Source organism: Artemia franciscana, chromosome 5, assembly GCF_032884065.1.
Source record: "Artemia franciscana chromosome 5, ASM3288406v1, whole genome shotgun sequence".
NCBI classification, from domain to species: Eukaryota; Metazoa; Arthropoda; class Branchiopoda; order Anostraca; family Artemiidae; genus Artemia; species Artemia franciscana.
The window spans coordinates 26,647,624-26,667,638 of NC_088867.1; the positions used below are offsets into that span (position 1 = coordinate 26,647,624).

Consider the following 20,015-nt stretch of genomic DNA (forward strand, 5'->3'; position numbering starts at 1 on the left):
TGCCAGGAACCTTTTAATTCAGATGTCAAAATTTTGGTCCAGAAAGTGTTTTTGTCCTCCTCTCTGTATTTTACAGTCAACTCAATCCTTTTCTATGTCCTGGTACAGCTTTTTTATGCATTGAAAGGATAATTTCGTCAACAATTACTCTACTATACCTAGTTTATCAATAAAATAAAGGCTTCTTAATCTTTCATCAGCCACAAACAAAAAGGAACATCAAAGTAAGCGGCCTTGAAATATTGAATTTTGTTGTTCTTCCTATTGTATGTTGTATTTTCTACATAGTTTATCCATTTATTGAAATTATATTTTGCTCCTTAATATAGGCGCCTGCGAAATAAAATTTTGCTTACGTGTCATGTAGTAGTTATGGAATTTTTTTTATATATCAAAACAATTTCAAATCTTGATTACGACACATCAGAAAAGGCCATTACGGCAAATTGTCCTAACATCATTGACGGATCGAGGGAAAAAACTTTTTTAAAGCACCAATGACGCTAAAAATAAAACTGATTCTTTAAATAAGTATAATAGAAAATTGCATAACCATAGACGTTTAAAAAAAAATCGGAAAAGCCGGGACTTGATTTTAATGAAGAAGACCTTCAATTTTCAACTTTTTTTATTTATTTTTTTACATATGCCAGCGAATTTAAACGAATACGCGTGTTAAAATCAGCAGAGAATGAACAAAATAAGTGTCATTACGGAACTCTAAAAACCGTAACACTCTCTCAAAGGATTTGCTAATACTACTATTACTAACAATTCCCTGCGGCACCAAGCTGACTAAGACCAACACAGCTACGCCCACTCTTCCTACATTCCTATCTATTCAAAGCCCCCCTCTTTACAACCTCCCAGGAAGTTTCTATTTGCTTTAAATCTTCCTTTATGACATCCTCCCACTCCACACTAGGACGACCTGATTTCCGTTTAGCCCTAGAAGGTTGGCCTCGGCTATATCTCGATCGATATAGCACAAGAAAACACGGCCAATAATTGGCCGTAAAATGAGTAAGAATCTAGTGATTGGATGAGCCAAATAGGCCAGCTCTTATATCTTGTAAATATAATTGGCGGTTCTGGCCTCTCTTGCGCCCGAGGAAAAATCTTGATTAGTGCCCTTTTCTACCTGTCTCACACAAAGTTTCTAAGCCGAATTGTAACAATATTTCGTTATTGTTATTACAACCAAAATTATATTGAATGTATTACTTAAATAAATATTTATTTTTTATTTTATTTTTTAGGTTAATTCATTATTATTATTTATTTCAAACGTTATTGCTCAATTATTTTTTATTTATTTTTATTTTATTATTTAATTAATAGTTTATTATTTGTTTTCAGTTATTGACTGCACCCTCTACTTTATTAATAAAATTTCAAAAATTACAAAAGAATTAAAACCATAATATTTCTTTTTGAAATTCCTGCGCCCCAAAAATTACAGCATCCATGGCAAGTACCCCCTTTGTCCTTCCCCTAAATCTACCTCTGGGTAACAAATAGGAATTGAAAAGAAGTATATGTGTCATGAAATAGCTAAAACTCTAAGCTAGATTTAATTTATTATTAAAATCACTCAACCCTTCAAATTATTAGTTGGTGACTAAACATGTAAATATATCTTTTTTGAAAGACCTACTATCCTATTTTGTCATATTTTATCCTCTTTAAAATTTATTTCAACAGTTTCACTTTTGTTGTTTGACTTGTATCAGAGTTGCAGCGGTAACTAGCAAATTGGTAAGAGACAATCACATAAATAACAAATATGAAATTTATTGTTTTACTTCAGAAACCAATAAAAGAAATGAAAAGACTGCTGCATGGAGATAAAAATGAAATATTGCATGATGAAAAACTGGGGACATTTCTGTAAATAATTTGTTCAATTTGGAGACACTAGTGAAACTTTTTAGCAAAGAAAAGTAACCTTTAATATTTTATAACAACCAGAAAAAATAACAGGAGATCCTGGTTTTCAAGTAAGAATAAAGCTAAGATAGATCGAGGTGACAACAAATGTTTTCGTTTTGATGTTCTTGGTACTTCAACAGATCAAATGAAAAAAATATTTTTTTAAATAATATAGTTCAGATTGATATTATATTAAAGACAAGCTAAACGTCCAAAAGTGAGACTGAACTCTTAAAAGGGTAGTACTATGAAAAGTGAAAATAAACATACAAAAACAGCACTACGGAGAGCCATAAGCATTCAATCTATTATTTATGTATTATTTCTTTCCCAAAGACACTTTATGTTAAAAGGATGGCTCAAAAAACTTCGGAGAGGGCTAATCTGAAATTGAAATTTCTGAAACAGTTCAATTTGGAGACCCTGGTGAAACTTTTTAGGCAAAGAGGACTAACCTTTAATATTTTATAACAACCAAAAGAAAAATCACAGGAGATCCTGGTTTTCAGGTAAGGATAAAGCTAAGATTGATCCAGGTGAAAAAATATGTTTTGGTTTTGGTGTCCTTAGTATTTCAACAAATCAAATTAAAAACAAAAATTTGTAAACAGTGTAGTTCAGATTGAAATGATATTAAAGACCAGTGAAATGTCAAAGCTGAGACTGAACTTCAAAAGGGCAGTACTATTAATAGTAAAAATAAACATACAAAAACAACAGTACGGAGTACCAGAAGCCTTCAATGTATTATTTATTTATTATTTCTTTCCCAGGGATGCTTTATTTTAAAAGGATGGCTCATAAAATTTGGAGAAGGCTAATCTGAAATTGAAATTTCTAATACCTTTTATAAGAGTCAAAAGTGACCAATACTCTTGATCAAACAAAATCAAGACCAAAGTCAAAGGCTAAAACTCTTGCCCTTTTATTAAACAAGGCCCTCGTACCTTTTAAAGACATTCGATCAAGATGATATAGCCATTTTCTTAAAATAGTCAAAAGTTTCAATAAATAAGCCTTCTTGAATTTCAAAGCCCCAACAGGCCCTGGGGCAAATGCTGTAAATGGTGTAAATTGGCAATTCTTTTAGAATGTGTTTTAATAATGGAGACAGAAGAAGAAACAAGAAGATATATCACTGCTTCCCATACAAAAAAAGGATCTTAATTGTAACTCAAGATGGGGGACTGTAATCCTCCTATACAGGGTTTTTGGCTAAGGAGATTTCAAAGCTGCAGTTTTCCTTTCAATCTGGCACCATTTCTGTAGAGTTCCAGACTATTCTTCGAAATTTCTATAAGTTTTTCTTTGAACAAACTTTTACCCTTGTCATCAAACTAAATGATAGTCACAATTTCTGAATACACTTCAAGTGGTGATTCTTACTGACTTGGTGGTTTCTATCAAAACGCCTTTTTAAGTTTCCTGCTACTATTGACTATAGTTAGTTCTTTACTAAGTTGTCGCAAATGAAATTGCGACATTACCCACAGCCATGGTTAATGATTTGTAAACTAATTTTCTAAATTTGAAGAAAAACCCTGATATAGCTTAAAATCATATTGGAGTCATAGTAACTGTCTTTTCAAAATTTAGAGTCAAACAAAACGAGATTAAACTCCCCAAAGTAAGGTCAAAGGTTTTTTGTGAAAATTTTGAAAGATCTTATTTTTCTATTCAATCTTCTAAGCCCTACAAATAGTCAAAGGATAGAGATAGTTAATTGATAAATCCTACAAAGTGTATGTTTTGGGACCTGAATTCATTTCAGAAAGTTTCATTTACCAACTTCAGTTACTTTCAAAGATAATTAAGATCCCTTTATCCAAAGTTTTAATCAATACATAGAGGCAAATCACATAAAAAGAGATAACGAAAACGTCGTTAAGTAATTTGGTTTCAGAATGCCCGGGAGCGTGTCGTCAATCTAAAAAATCGGGCTGACAATCGTTCCTTATAGTTTTCACCTAAATTAATGCGGACAATAAAGACATATTGTATATCTGCTAGATTCCAGTCCTAAATCGGAGCATAAGTTTTTGAGTTAGAAATGACAAAACCCGAATGCACAATGGACATTTTTTTACCGCAATTCCTGGGATATCTTGGACACCCTTGTAAGGAAGGCAAGACAGTGGGAAAAAACTAACTTTCGGGGCTCAACCATGCTGTCAAATTGATTAACTTTGCTGCATAATCTACTGCATTATATTGTACACTGCATTTGAGTAAAAGGTTAGTTTAACATAATTTGCACTTTACTGAAAAAAAAGAAAATGACAGTGAATCGCCAGTTTAATGTACATATACAGACACTAATCCCTTAAAGTTTTGATAATTTTTCATTGATTAAAGTAAAAAAAAGTATAAATATATAAAATATATGTTGTTTTTAGTATTGAATAAAAAAAGTCTTTTCAGCTAATAACTTAATAATTTTTGTCTTGTTTTAAGATTTAATGTTGCTCTTTACTTTAAGTTAAAAAACTGCTTTTTTATTAAATTTCGGATCCTTTTGGCATGATATTGGAAAATCCGGCTCCCCCTCCATGGAAAATTCTCTTCCCCCACGAAAACTTCCTCCTTAGCAAGATCCTCCCGCGTAACCTACTCCCCTCCATCAGAAAAATCACCCTTTAAAAACGTCTGTATGCTTCCCAATTACTAATACTATATGCAAACAATAGGCAAATTCGTAGCTTGCAGTCCTTGCCCGGGAGCTGTGGGGGATCAAGTCATATTCAAGGACTTAGTTATTAGATCCTTCAACGGTGCCCTCTTATACTTTTGACTCTTAATAGGGAACTAGAATTACAATTTCCGCTTTAATATACATCCTCTAAAGTTTATACGATCATGCCTTCCATAAGAACCTTAGATGCCTTCAAGGTATAACTTACAACCCTTGCCCCCATGTAATGAGGGCTTGTGTCAGCCCTTAAAACCCTTTTATAGGATGTTTAGACTATTTTGAACAAACTGACTATCTCAAAATTTCTATTGGATGTGTTTGCAAAAAAGAAGATGTGTGTGTGTGTGTGGGGGGGGGGGGTAGTTCCCTTCATATCAGTCTTGACTTTTAAAAATAATAATAGGATTTCCGATTTCCAATTGAATGAGTCGTATCTGAATTTTATACTCATATATGGTTATCTCAAAATTTTGCTCGAAATAATCTCGGGTAAAAAGGGTATGGGGAATGGGGGGTGGGTCTGGTTGCCGTTGAATCACTTTTGACTTTTTAAAAGGGAGCTATAAAATTGGCCTTTATACTGAATGAGCCTTCTCCAAAGTCTATGTGACCCCCCTTTCCAGAAAAACCTTAAATGTTTACAATGCGCAACTAGTCTAGCTTATAGCCCTTGGAATGAGGACCATGGGGAGGGGTTGTCATAACCAAAGATATTATTACTGGAATTTTCAAGTATGCTAAACAAAACAACTAGCTCAGAATTTTGATTGGATGCGTTCGGGGAAATGATTGGTGTGGAGGTGGGGGGGGGGGGGGCTGGTTGTCCTCCAATCACTTCTGACTATTAAAAACGGCACAAGAAAATTCTGATTTCTAATCCAATGAGCCCTCTTTGAAGTTCATACGACCACCCTTTTCATAGAAACTTTATTTGTCCCCCGGGCATAATTTATAACCCTGGTCCTGAGACTTCGGTTGCCCTCCATTCACTATAGTGCAAATGTCCCTAAGCTTTTAAGACGAGAGAGGTCTGAAGTTTAGCACCATATTACATATTAATGATAATTAGAGTGTGTTAAGAATTTGACCGTGTATTTAAGCTAATTTCTGCTCACCTTAGATTCGTGGTTTACTTTCTGGGCAAGACAATTTGTTCTATATTTAATTCCTTACCAAAATGTATTTTAAGACTTGAGTATCTTGCAGTAAAAATTTACGTTAGACACAGTTTCAATGGATTTATACGACAAAAGAGAATTAGATCATACCCTCTGAAAAGACCAAATTTAGTTTGCTTGGAAAGGGGAATTTATGAAAAAAAAGCCATTGTTCTTACAAAATCTAGAGCATTAGGCCCAAAAATTTTTTCCGAGATTGCAAAAGAGTAAAACTAAAAAAAAAAATATGGAAGAGAAACACAGAGCAAGGTGACATAAAATTACAAGTGCTATGACTTGACCCAGAAAAAGGTTTCCTTTTTATTTCATTAAAAAGATAAATTAAAGAAAAATATTCTCCGAAACTAAAAAAGAACAAAACTACAAACAAAATACAGAAAAGAAGCCCATAACAAGATGACTTTAAAACAAAAGTAACACGAATTTCCCAGAAAGAAAAGGTTTAATTTTTATTTCATTAAAAAGAGCAATTAAAGTGTTGCCGGAACACATTATTTGAAGGAGTTAATAATTAGTCTATTAGCTGCTGAGCTGCTCCGTTTATGGTTGCTACGATTACGGTGAGATGTACATGTATCTCTTCTATGATCTCTTTTTGTTTCTTCTTATCATTTTCCCTTTCATGTTCAAATATAAGTTCTCGAAGTCCAGGTAATGACCAGCCTGAATATTGGTCAAGAATACTTGTCCCAAGTATTACATTTTTCATGTGCTTCCTATAGAAAAGGCCTTCGGTGTAAACGTATGCTTTTTCAACCTGAACTATTTTGTCGTTAATCTGTCGAACTTGTAATTCTTGCTGCTGATCAAGGTTATATATTTCATTCTGAAAATCTTTGGCTTGTTGTTTGAACCCTTTTATTGCTTCTTCTAAGTATGTAATTGATATGTTGTTGATTTGAAAGAAATCTCCATGTTCTTCATACAGTTCAGTATATATTTCTTCCAAAAAATCGGCTTCGTCTGTCACCTTCATAGGAAGAATCAAGCTGTCAGAAAGTTTCAGTACAACTAACGCCCACAGTTGAGCTGCAGCCAAATGGAAAGTAAATTCAGGACCCACATAATTCTTCATTGCTTCAAATGTATCATACGAGCTATGATACAAAGGATAATCAATTTCCGGCCATTCTTCAGGGTCTGGCATCCAACCGAAATAGCCTATCGGTATACCGAGTCTTTGGTAAAAGCCAGCATGGTCAGAATAGCTTGCAAGTCTGTTGTCTACCAGCCATTTTGAATACCGTCTTCTTGAATTCCATTGCGTATATAAACTGTCAAACCCTAGGGTTTTATCTGGAGGTGGAACCTAAAATTAAAAAAAAAAATTACATAAATATGGTAGTAGATATTTTTTACATTTAGTTTCTATGCAAGTAATAAGTGAAGGTTTTACGAAAAATTCTTAAGCATATCCTGAAAAGTTCCTTTGCGTAAACAAATCTTACGTCACCTTCAGAATTCATACTAAATAATTTTTTAACGACACCTCTGAAAGAAACATGGGTATTTACTCTACAATTCAACATTTGAGAAGAAGTATATTTGTGAGTGATCCCCTATCAAAAAGACAGAAAAAAAGAAAACTAAGCATACTCATGTCTTTTACTTAAAATCTCCGAACGGATTTCAAGCATATCAAGCGCTAAAATGATTCATCGTGCCCATAACAAAAGGGCTTGTCCCTCCTTTTCAGAAAAAAATCCAAAAAGTGAGGAAGATTCATCCAGCCCATTTTGACCTTAGACTGCAATTACAGAGGAGTTTTACGTCCTAAGAAGTAGTGAGATCAGCCCTGATTCGGACACAGATTGTTTGAGTAATCCTAGCTCAAAGACTACTTCACACAATCCTCAGAATTACACTGAAACAAAGGAGGGATTATGGAGGAAAATCACTTTCCCGAAGTACCAGAAAACATCAGTTATTCTTCTTTTTACAAGAAAGGTGATGAAACTGAGTGCAAAAATTACCAGGGAATAAGTCCAATTGTCATTGCAGTAAAATTTTTTGGGTTTATCCTCCTTAGCCTTATCAATGGGGAAGGGAGAAAATAACTTGAAAATCAAGCCGGTATCCGTCCTGGTAGAGGCTACACCGACAATATTTTTGCTTTCCACCTTATTATTCAGGAGTTTGAAAGGTATAATTTGCACCTGATTCTGATATTTCTGGACTTCGTTTCCACCTTCGATTCAATCACTCACCTGACGCTTTGGAAAATGCTTGAAAGTGATGGAATGCCCCTGAAATTTTTCGATCTCCTTAAAGCATGCTAAAAGGGCTTTATGAGCTGAGTTCGAGCTTATGGAGAAGAGACTGAAGAATTTTCGTTGAGTTTGGGATAAAACAAGGCTACGTCCTGTCACCAACTCTGTTTAACTACTGTATTGATTGGGTGCTTGAAAATGCACTATCTTTTCATCCAAGAGTTCAGACTGGACAGAATCTTTCACTTTGAGACCTTGAACACGTTGATGATGTCGCAATCCTCTCGGACCCAGAAAAAGCTCAAACTATGCTTGACTTATGTTACTTTGGCAGATCGCATTGGCTTGAAAGTCAGTACAGGGAAGACAAAATTTATGGCAATATATCACACTAACCCTACGTCGTTAACTATAAATCAAATACAGTTGGATCGGGTCAAAAGCTTCATATACCTTGGATTTCAGCTTTGTACTGATGGATCTTCCAGTCTGCGTAGCATCTTAAGGTTCAATCTGAATAATGGCATATCAAACGTGGGTATGCGGTGAATCTGTGCTATCGAGAGTTGCGCTGCCATCGCGATAAAGGAGCGTCTTACGGAGGCCAACAGAGTACTCGCCTTGCCTAATTCTTCTAGCTTAACCACTTAGCTCATGAAAGAGACGCCAAGGAGGACAGCGAAAAGCTTTTGGGAATTGGTTAAATCAGATCCTGAACCTATTGGGGAGTTCAGAAAGTTTGCTCATAGATGGACAGCTCAATGGCTCCAACTAGCAAAGCAGCTAGCAGTAGACCGCACTATGTGATTCAAACATATCTCGAAGATCCTTGATACCGGGCAAGGTGGAACGCTTGATTCCCACTATAAGCACAATCATGTACAAGTAATCAATATCAGGAAAAAGTATTTTTTCTGTTAACCATCCAACTGAATGGGTCGAAAATGACATATAATCACAGCCAAAACTTTCGTTATTGCTAGAGGATCACCCAATTCGCTTCAAAATATTAATTTATAGAGTTCCTAATATGAAGTGTTGACTAGAATATAGTGAAGGTGCTTTATGTTGTAGCGGTAAATGTGTTCGTGAGTGGTTTTTTCGCTTAAGAATACTTAAGAGGGGAACATTGGTATTACTGACTCTCAATGTCTCAAAAAAAAAGATACATAAACAAATATACAATTGTCGGATGAGAAGCCTAGTGGATAATATGCAAAAAACAACACGTCCCATGCCGCTGATGGTACAGTGCTTCTAACATTCATTATATTTTCTTTAAAACCTAAAACATTATTTTTATCATTGAGGAAACATTATCATTGAGAATAACCTTTTTATTATCAATGGGGGAACTAATTTAGATATTGTCCTGTTCCATTGAATAGTTAAAGTTTAAAATACCATTTTATAAGCGGAGATTCTTCTATTGATTGCCCTACACAAATCGGTCATACTACCATATTCTTTGTATGGTAATGTGACGAAGGGATATTCACCCAAGTTATTTGATTCTATCCATTCCTCGGTGACGAGTGACCAATCATTTGATCTAACTTTTTAATTATATGTACGAACTTCTCTCAGGATATCATATGCACTTTTAGGAATACACTCAACAAGAGGAACTTCATACCTTCCCTCAAATCTGATGGTGAGGGAAAGTTGCGTCCAAAAACCGCTTGTTTTACTCAAATCATCATAGAGCGGGTCAAAGACATTAGACATGAACATCATATAAAATCATCAGGCACTGTAAACTTCTTCACCGGCAATCCAAGAATCAAAATCAGAGTTTTATCCTAGCCAGCGAACAAAAAACCGTCTCTTACCCTTGTGAGTTCGACTATTTAATATCTTTTCAATTTGATTCATTCCATTGTTTTTAACTTTGTGCAATTCAGAGTTGTAAAAACCGCCAAGAATATCTTCATCTTTCATATCGCGTAGACGATACGCTACAGGTTTAGTGTCTAACAATCTTGGCACTTTAAAAAGTTCAGTGGACCACACAAAATTCCCCTTTTTGAATTATTACTTGTTCGATTAATTCGAACTGTATCACCAACATTGAATTTCCTCTTTTTCACAACCTTTTCATGGGAATATTGCTTAAGGAAAATGTGACCTGTATTGTTGCTGGGATGAACTTAAAGGGGTCTATGATTGGACAAGGATCGATGTGGACATTGATTATATATCCACATGATATTGTCTAAATCTTGAATAAAAGCAAACGTAAGTTTTAGTGTACATTATCTCGAGATTAAAAGTTGAATTGTTCTTATCAAACATTCTGCCAATGCCGTCTTTATCTGACTAGGACTATGAGTATTGTATTACATTTCAATAAAACTTTTTTTTACATATGGATCAAGAAATTTACTTCCCCGATCTCTTTTAATTCTTCAACATGAATGTTGTTCAGAGATCTATTCAAGGGCTTTATCAACTTCATCACCTCTCTTGGAGCGCAATGGAACGGCATATGGACAACGAAAAAAACACTGATTGCAAGTAAAATATACTTGTACGGGTTATTGTGAGGTCTTTGAATCTCGTCTAGAGTCAAAAGATCTGCCTGTAATATATGCAATGGGAAAAATGCTTTAGTTTTCGATAGTGATTACCGCGAACTCTATGATTTCGATGAAGACTGTAACTGGGTTCATTCTGTGAATACTCTGTTGGCAACTTCTTTTCAACTCCAGCAACTCGGGCAAGCGTGATAGGGGAGTTTAAACTTCCTGCTTCACCAATATTTTCATGTACACTTTTCAAAGCTTGAGTCATTTTGAACGTAAACTCGGTATGAAGCGACCCATACCCTTTTGCAATCTAATAGGCGATGCACTGATATCAAGAGACTTTCGTTTGATACCTTTTAAATCATTACCCCCACTTGACGTGTTAACATTTTGCAAAAATGAGTTAAAAACATCTTTTGATGTTTCTCCATATTCTCGTACTCGTTTTATAATAGGTTTATTCCAAATGAGACTTTCTGGAAAGTTTGATGACTTTAAAAATGTATACAGATGGCTATCAAACGATTCGAGTCTTTTACGATTTGCCATTAAATCTGATACTAAATCAATTAAATTGTAACTCTTGCTATCGATTAGAGTCTCATTCATTTTGTCATCAATTTGAACATGCTCATTTTCAGCAAGATATGTCAAGAGTCTTTTACTTTGCTCACGATATGATTGTGGCATTAGGTCTACAACATTTGAAAAAACTTTAGATAAATCTTCGTCTTCCTGTTTTGGTTGCGGTGATGATGGTGGTGAACTTCGAGGTTGATCAATGACATTTACTTTGAGCGGTCTTTCACGGTGGAGCTTATGCTTGTCGATCCGTCGATGGACTTTTTGAAGCAAAATTAATTTTTCATCATTGGTAATTTTCTCATTGTTAATAAATTTATCAAGATAATCTTCAAAGTGCTCTTTGGTAAGAGGGCGAGTTCAATTGGTAGGGTTTAGCCATCCAAATAATAGTGTTTACAAGTCCCGCAATTATCAGCAGTAACAATGAAAAGAAACGACCACCCGCTTGAACAAGCCGTTTTCTTTTAAAATCATTTCCTTTTTTACAAACTAGGGCACGTTCAAGTGAACTATGTTGCTTCGTCCGTTGCCTAACTACTTCTGGCAGTTGAACATTGCCTTCATTTAAATTTAAACAAGGCTCTGATAGGACATTAATAAATTCATTGTCAGCGCCGTGTTTGAGTATAGCCTTCTTAAGCCGTGGTTTTAAATTACCTAGGATGGAAAATAAATGTCTGTCTCCATTTAGCTTTTTCAGTGTCGTGATGGTGACCACAGCTTAGATACCAATATACAGTTATGAAAACTCCTATCTTGCCAATTAGAAGGTTTTGGTACAGAGCTCTGAACTTAGCGCCTCCTCTAAGTCCGCGCTCCGACGCGTAGGTCGTACTAGAACACCCTAGGCGGGAACGCAATTTTGTTTTGTTGCATACACAGCTTAGATACCAATATTTGTATCGAAGCTGTGCTGCCAGTTTCTTGTCTCCAGCCCCTAGCATCGCTACCGCGCACTGTGTCTCAAAAATAAATCGAGTTTTCATAACTGTATTGGTATCTAAGCTGTGATGGCGACTAATGATCTTTTTTACTATTCACGGGTACACATAGAGTAATTTCATTGTCAATAATATCCGTGACCACACGTAACTCTGTGGGAGTGTTTTGATTAAGATCCAATAGAATTTAACCATAAGGTTTATTCGTAGATTGATTGTATGCCGAGGGTAAAAATTTCGGTCGTCAGGATATATTTGTTAGTTTACAGTTATAAGAGCACCTCAATCACGAACAACACTGCAAGTGATATAGTAATTATAATTCAATGCAAGTGTTCTGATACATTTACTCTGCTGAAAGAGATTGTGGAGAACAACGGCTACGGAATTTTTGTCATGATTAGGCCTACTGGTGAATAACTATAACATCTTCTGAAACAATTCTTCAATGGATTCAGCTAAATCGTCAATAATTAATCACGAGTTTGGTTCAATAATATTAAACAGGTCAAGTCCACGCATCAATTTTATGTGTGGTACAATGGTATTTATTTTATCATTGGACGCTTGCCACATAATATAGCAATGGTAGATGTTTTTGGGATTTTCTAAAAAAAAAAAATGTCACGATTTTGAATTATTTTCGTTAAAAGTATTGTTTTGCCAGACATTGAAGGTCCACAAAGAAATGATCTGAATGGAGTTTTAGATTGATAAATATTACTCCTCTTGCTACCAAAATACAACTAACCTAACCTGAACCTGTTGATTAAATAGTTAAAAATAACATACATGATTTCTTTAAAATATAAACAAATACATGACGTATTTACTTAATCACTTGAATACATTTACAGACTTCACTTGGAAAGGCCATCGGGTGGGGGGGGTGTTAGAAGACGCGGTGGCCACTGTGGTGCTCGCAAGGTTGGGGCCAGGTGTGGGGTCGGTAGGCAAAAGGGTAAGAAAAACTAAGAGTATAATATTAAGCACTTTTTTAAAACAACGATTCCGTAAATAAAAACATGTTAAAAACACTACATATAAAAACGCTAGGAAAACGCACTGCTGAGCTGGAGATTTTCGGGGATTGTTAGGATAGAGACTGCTGGGTTAGAAACAAAGGTCCATCCTCCCACCAACTATTGAGCTTTCTGCAGATCCAGACACCGTCTGTGCTCTACACAAACGCGATGTGAAGTAAGGTAATGACCGCGTGGTAGTACTCTTACACCGTCTGAGCGCACATAGACTTGGCCAACACGACACTCCTTTCAACTCAAACTGTATTTGTTTTACATGTTAAAGAGCAAATGGCCATGCTACTCACTCTTGGAACTACATTATTCTTCGAACAGTTCCTATAAGGACTCATGTTTAAATTTTCGTTTGTATAGCGTTTAGACACCCTTTTGCAGACTTTTTTGATATCCTCATTGTGCGTTTACGCATATTACACCTTCAGACCTGCAAGCACACTATTTGATATCAAGTCGCTGTCTTTCTCGGATTTCAAAAATAAAAACGTTTTTGGGCCTGGCGCTTCACTAGCTCTGGATAAATGGACCTGTCCCAGTTGGTGTAGTCCTCTTCCAAAATAATTCGTTTATATTTTCAGATATTTAAATAATTAAAAATACATTATTGTATTCCAGTGACGTTATACATTGTTTAAAAGGTTAGTACCCTTACATTGCACTAAAGCTTAAAACCCCATATTCTTTTCGAAAGCACCCATGATACAGCAATCCTACATGTTAAAAATGGCCAACATTGGATAATTGAATGGAAAAAGAAAAAGGGATTCGATAAGTATATTAGAGGTGTTCGTAACTGTGATTCATTAAATTATTCATTTGTGACTCTTTGTAACCGAGAGGATCTTTTGGATTTGACCATTACTGAAATTATTTGTATATTGCCGAAACTAATTTCAAAATGACTCCTTAAAAGGGCACTAGAACTTCTGATTTCTGATCGAATGAGCCCCCTCAGAATTTTATACGAGCACCCCTTCCATATGAATTGCATCTGAAAAAAAGCAAAAAAAAATCGAAGCTATGTATATATGACCTGTTACTGCAGGCAACACTATAGCGTTGCCTTTGATAGTTACTTGCGCATTTTTCCAAATTTTGCACCGCCATAGTTGAAAATGTGGGCAACACTATAGTGTTTGTGACCCTGTTTTTGGTATGAGGAAGGTTCCAAAAGGTCACATTTTTTGTCAAAATTTCCCAGATATTTCCCAAATATTTGAACCTTTGGCAGCCCTGCTTATAAGCTAACATCGTGATTTTCATCAGCTTTTCCTAATTAATCTAAAGTTTGCATTGAGGTCACTCCTTTAAAAAATAAGCAATTTTAAAACCTTAGGAACTATAAACAGAGACTACAAAATGATCTGAATTTTAAGCAGGAAGAAATACATGTGTCTTTAAAAAACAGTTGATCCGTTATTATAGAATAAGAGATCTTTTACCAGTCCACCTAAACTGAAAATAAATTCAATGCCATTTGATTTTAATATGATTGTCTATTTTAACTGAACATTGAAATTTGAGAAAAGGTATATAAACAGTAGGTACCGCAATCGTAGGAAGTTTACCTGCTTTGATGCTTCAATCATAACATTTTCCATAAGTGGTGATGCACAAACGAAAAGATTATACGGCCAAACAACGGCAGTATCAACGTTGATCATTGCAACGGCTTTATTCTGAAGCGTGTGATAATGCTCCTCAATCCATTCAGTTACACCCATGTAGCCAAACTCTGATGAACTCCAACTTCCAACAATGATTGTTCGTCGTGGCCTCCAGCCTTTAAAAAGAATAGTGGCTACAAATAAAATTGAAGTTGCTGAGGGAGTGATATAAATTTTAAAATGCAGCACAATTAAAAGACACATTTTAGGAAACGGTATAAATATTACCATCAACATTGACGTTATTTGGATCAAACACGCACGTAGAAAGGTATTTCGGGAAAGGGGCATAACATTTTGGGAGGAAACAGGACAAGCTCATTAGATATTAACAAAACATAAAAACTGGAAAAGTATGAAAAAAATCATAGCAGGGTATTTCAGGGACGAAGGAAGGTGTACCTATGGAGCACCTTCCTCTATACATGTTTGACTTGGATTATAGCTAGCTATTAAAGATCTATCGTAAACAAATGAATCTTGAAACCCTTAGAGGTTACTCGTATCTTTTTGATAGATAGTTCAGATTGATAAAATGTTGTCATTATGTTTTCGCTCAATGGGAATCCTTTTGTATAGGTACTATGTATTCCTTTTGTTCAAAAACTAAACGCGGCCATTACCCATCCTCAACTGTTCTTTGAATACTATGTAGCTTTTTGGCTCAGGTTTCCGTGACCTTGAATATCTAAGGACACACTTTTATATGCACGTCTATGTTCGCAGTGGTGGATCTTTAATTATTAGATTTTTCTTATGCTAAACAATTTTTTTGGTACATTTTATAATCAAATTTATTTATTCGTTCTTCTCTCTTCATTAATTGTTCTTTCAATTTTGACATTCATTTTCGAACATAGCCCTTAATTCCTCATTTGAGCTGAAAACTTGAACGTCAATGTGTTTATCAAACAGAAGTGCTGCAACTGCTGATCCTTATAAAGTCGTCATCCCGAGGCAGCTGATTCATGTAAGCCATCTTTCAAGCGAAGGTTCAACAGACAAGTCTTGCGATCAGACTGGATAAATGAATTTTAGCGAGGGATACTTCGGTGGTTCTGATGCACCGAAAAATTTAATGAAATTATGTTTAAAAAAAATATTCCCTTTGAAAAATATGTACAATTCCCAAGTAAATAATCGCACTGACAGAAATCAAACAAATTTGGCCGAATAATTTATGTTCCATTGGACTAACTAATTTTTGCATCTTAGGTAAATTAAGGATAGATTTTACGAGGCCACAAGATAAAAATAGTGCACAGAAATAAAACATTATTATGAAAATTTTAAGTAAAAAGATCTGGTTTGAATTAGATATTTATGAACCGAGAAAAAAACCGGTCTACTTAAGCGTGACTACATTTATATAACTGTACGATCAGATTAGTGTATCTGATCTGAATTGGAAAAATTCATTTCTCACTCGACTATATTCTATTAATGAAGGGTAGGCACACACACTCCTTGCCGGTAAGTCCCGTTTGTCACTATTTCGAATGGATTCCTAGTCTCTAATCCTCCTCAAACCAATCCAACTAATCCAACCTCTAATCCAAGCAATATAATCGGCACAAGGAGTCCCCCGTATTTGTTTCATTGAACTCAGAGAGTGATGTCCATGCGATAATAAACAATGTAAACAAGTAAAAAGGTAGTGGGTAATAGTTTCTACAAACCTACCCCCTGCTCTTAATAGGATTCGAAACTCCCTACGCTTGAAATCACGTTGCCCGGGCAACGTGAAGTTTTGCGGCAACCTTTGTCTGGCTTCGCCGACTAACGTGTTGCGAGAGCAACACTTTGGTTTTGTTTCTTCGCTATCGATCAGTAATCACATGATCAAAGGCTATTCCTCAGCGTTTCAACAAGAAGGGACTAAATTGACTTTGCAGCCAGTTGGACTTCATCCTTTTCAATAGTAGACATCGTGACGGATGAAAACTTGGAACAATCTTATATAATCTAATTGGTATTATAAAGCTATCCCTAACTTTTCAGGGTCAAAATACCATAGATGACATTCTATCAATTATTACGAAATTATCTCACTGTTTTACATTCTCGTTTGTGCTTGTCTCTTCACTATCGGTTAAATGATGAAGTTGTCAGTCTATCGAAGTTTTTAAAACGGTATGTTCAAATAAGAACGCAATCAGTTACCACATGACAAAAGGCTATTCCTCAGCGTTGAAGAAACAACAACTACAAAATTATATCGAAAGAAGGGACTAAATTGACTTTGCAGCCAGTTGAACTTTATCCTTTTCAATCGTAGACATCGTGACGGATGAAAACTTTGGAATAATATCTTATATAATCTAGTTGGTATTATAAAGCTATCCGTAACTTTTCAGGATTAAAATACCATAGGTGAAACTAATTATTGCGAAACTACCTCATTGTTTTACGTTATCGTTTATACTCGTTGCGTAAACACTTGATTCTGTCACATTTAAATAGATCGAATACAATGTGCACCAATTTGCACAAATTTCTAGCCCAAAGTGAACTGATTCTTACTTAAAAGTCCCTCTCTGGTGATAGACATCAAGTTCACCGGAAACAAGTAAATGGGTACACCAACTAGCAAAAGTTGCAAACCCCTCATTGCTGAAGATGATTGTAGTCCAACATCTGATTATTACTTACAAGTCCCCTACATGTCTTACCACTGGAACCAAGTTGGTTTAATCATTAAATACACCGGAAACAAATAATAGGTACACCAACTAGCAAAAGCGGCAAACCCCTTATTTAGTTAACCCCTTTAGTGATAGGCATCAAGTTTACCGGAAACAAATAAATGGGTACACCAACTAACATAGTTGCAAACCCTTCATCGCTGAAGTTGACTGTAGCCTAACAGCAGATTAATACTTACAAGTCCCCTATATGTCTTACCACTGCAACCAAATTGGCTTTACCATCAAATACACTGAAAAAAAATAATAGATACACTAACTAGCAAAAGCTGCTAACCCCTCATTGTCGAAGGTGATTATTACCTAACATCCGACTGTTGCTTACAAGTCCTCTATATGTCTCACAATTTGTATTGGACTAGATTTCGTTTCAGTGTTTACCTTACTACTGAAGTTGTCAACCCCTTGAAACTTTCAAACTGGTATACCTCATGAAGGAATTTTTGTACCAAAAAATGGATGTCATATACTTTAATCAGCTCATTAAGAGCGATCAATTGCCGTCGAAAAAAATCTATGTGTTAGTTCAAAAGTTGATTTTTTTTTGCCATAGGCCAACTTTCTAACGTCACCACTTAGAAAGGAGCAAAGGATAAGCTCCAATTTTTTTTCAGTAATGAGAGAACTTTTAAAGTTTATAAGACACATCTGATACCATTTCTCTACCGCAATCCCAAGTCCGAAAAACCGAATGATAAACTCAGCTGAAATGACGAATAGAAATGGGTAGAAACAATAGATGGCAGCACTTTTGGACCCGTGGGAAAATGTCACATTTTTGCTTCTGTAAATTTTTCTATTTATCACTCAAAGAAGATATATTGGCTATGGGGCCGGGTAACTGCCGCATATATTTAACACTTATAGATTTTAGTCCATCTTCAATTTGAAAGCGGTGCCTGCCTGCTTGCCTGCTAGAACGGAGCTTTCCACTCGAAAGCAGAAACATGGTTTAATGAAACAAAATCTTGGCTGCACAACTTCAGATACTCCTATCTGACATAGGCTATATAACTCCAATTTACTTCGCACACAATAGGCTCTGGCTCGTGGACAAGTAAAAAACCATCCTTTTTGGCCCCAGGCAAGAGTTCGGCGGAGCTTTCCAAAATGTAATGTCGTATTCATCAATCTGGCCTGAGGTCCACACTTTCCGTAAAAACCGCACTGGTTAGACCCTTACCAGTTTCCACGAATAACCTGAGAATAGAGGAATACGGCACAGGAAAAAAACAAAACAAAAAAAAAACGGGGCAAAACCAAAGTGTTGCTCTCGCAACACAATGAAAGAGACGCATCTTTTCGTCTAATCTCGAGTGCATCATAAGGGAAATAATGTGAAACTAGAAGTTAAGAAAGTCGGTTCTACTGCTTGGGAAGAGATTGATTAGCCCGTTAATATTATATGTGCGGACAATTATTTACTGTGTTTGTTTACAGATAAATTGTCCGTGATGAATTGTCCGTCAAGGAATGAAACAAATTCATTTTTTTTTGTTTGTGTTATGAATGGTAAAATGACTACCAGTCAATGTTGGTAGTATTCTTTCCTGTATATTTACGTTGTTCTTTTGTTTTTGCTTACTCTTTGTTTTCTTTTGGTTTGTTTTACTGTGTTCTTTTTCTTTGTGCTATTGTGTATCTTTTTACTTTCACCATCTTTCATTTGTATTCTTCATAGGCGTAAAAATCAGGTCCTGTTTTTGCATTGTTTCTTCTTCTACGTTGAAGAGCTGATATTTCACGAGTCTTGCCGTTCTCTTCCATATTGTTTGGATATGGAAATCCAAACCCGACTCAATGCGGAATCGCATCAGACGGCTTGGTAACTGCATCGAACCTTTGGTGACGTCATGACATTCGGGTTGCAGTGGTAGCTATTATTCTTGTAAAATACGATCACTTCCAATGCTAAGAAATGTAACAACCCAAAAATTTTGAAAACAGAGTCAGATCAAAACAAGAAATACACTATTAGAACCGCCTTGTCTGAAACCCCTATAGAAAACTTACCGCCCTTTGGCTTGAATAACAAGGAAAATCAACTGGCATGAAAAAAAAATAAGCTGCTTGAACTATGATCAAACAGTTCGTGGTAACGGACTGTAGTAAGGAGCGACCCGGCTCAATAGTAACCAAAACTCTAGAAAATGGAATTTTTACACCAATAGTTACATCAAAAGAATTACATTTTAAAGCTGATTTTAAATATATAAGTTTCATCAAGTTTAGACTTACCCATCAAAAACTACGAGCCTGAAAATGTGTGCCTCATTTTAGAAAATGGGACCAAACGTCCCCTAAAAGTTATACAATGCTAACAACAACCACATCATCAGATTCAGCATATCAGAGAACTCTATTGCAGAAGTTTCAAGCTCCTATCTATAAAACTGTGGAATTTCGCAATTTTTGCCAGAAGACAGATCACGGATGCGTGTTTATTTTTTTTTCCAGGGGCGGTTGTATTGACTCGATGGTCCTATAATGTCACGCGAGGGCTTATAATAGCGGAAATTAAAAGTTATAGTGCCCTT

At 35.6% G+C, this 20,015-nt stretch overlaps 1 protein-coding gene across 2 annotated transcripts in view; it reads right to left on the minus strand.

Moving 5' to 3' along the window:
* Positions 1 to 6,225: 6,225 nt before the first annotated feature.
* Positions 6,226 to 20,015, minus strand: part of LOC136027185 (N-acetylated-alpha-linked acidic dipeptidase 2-like) — a 62,805-nt gene continuing 49,015 nt past the window's right edge. For both annotated transcript variants that reach the window (XM_065704194.1, XM_065704193.1), the window contains 2 exons: positions 14,675 to 14,889; positions 6,226 to 7,111 (listed from right to left, as the gene is read on the minus strand). In XM_065704194.1, the coding sequence (XP_065560266.1) occupies positions 6,314 to 7,111; positions 14,675 to 14,889 (1,013 nt within the window). In that variant the 3' untranslated portion in view covers positions 6,226 to 6,313. The remainder of the gene's footprint in view (positions 7,112 to 14,674; positions 14,890 to 20,015) is intronic.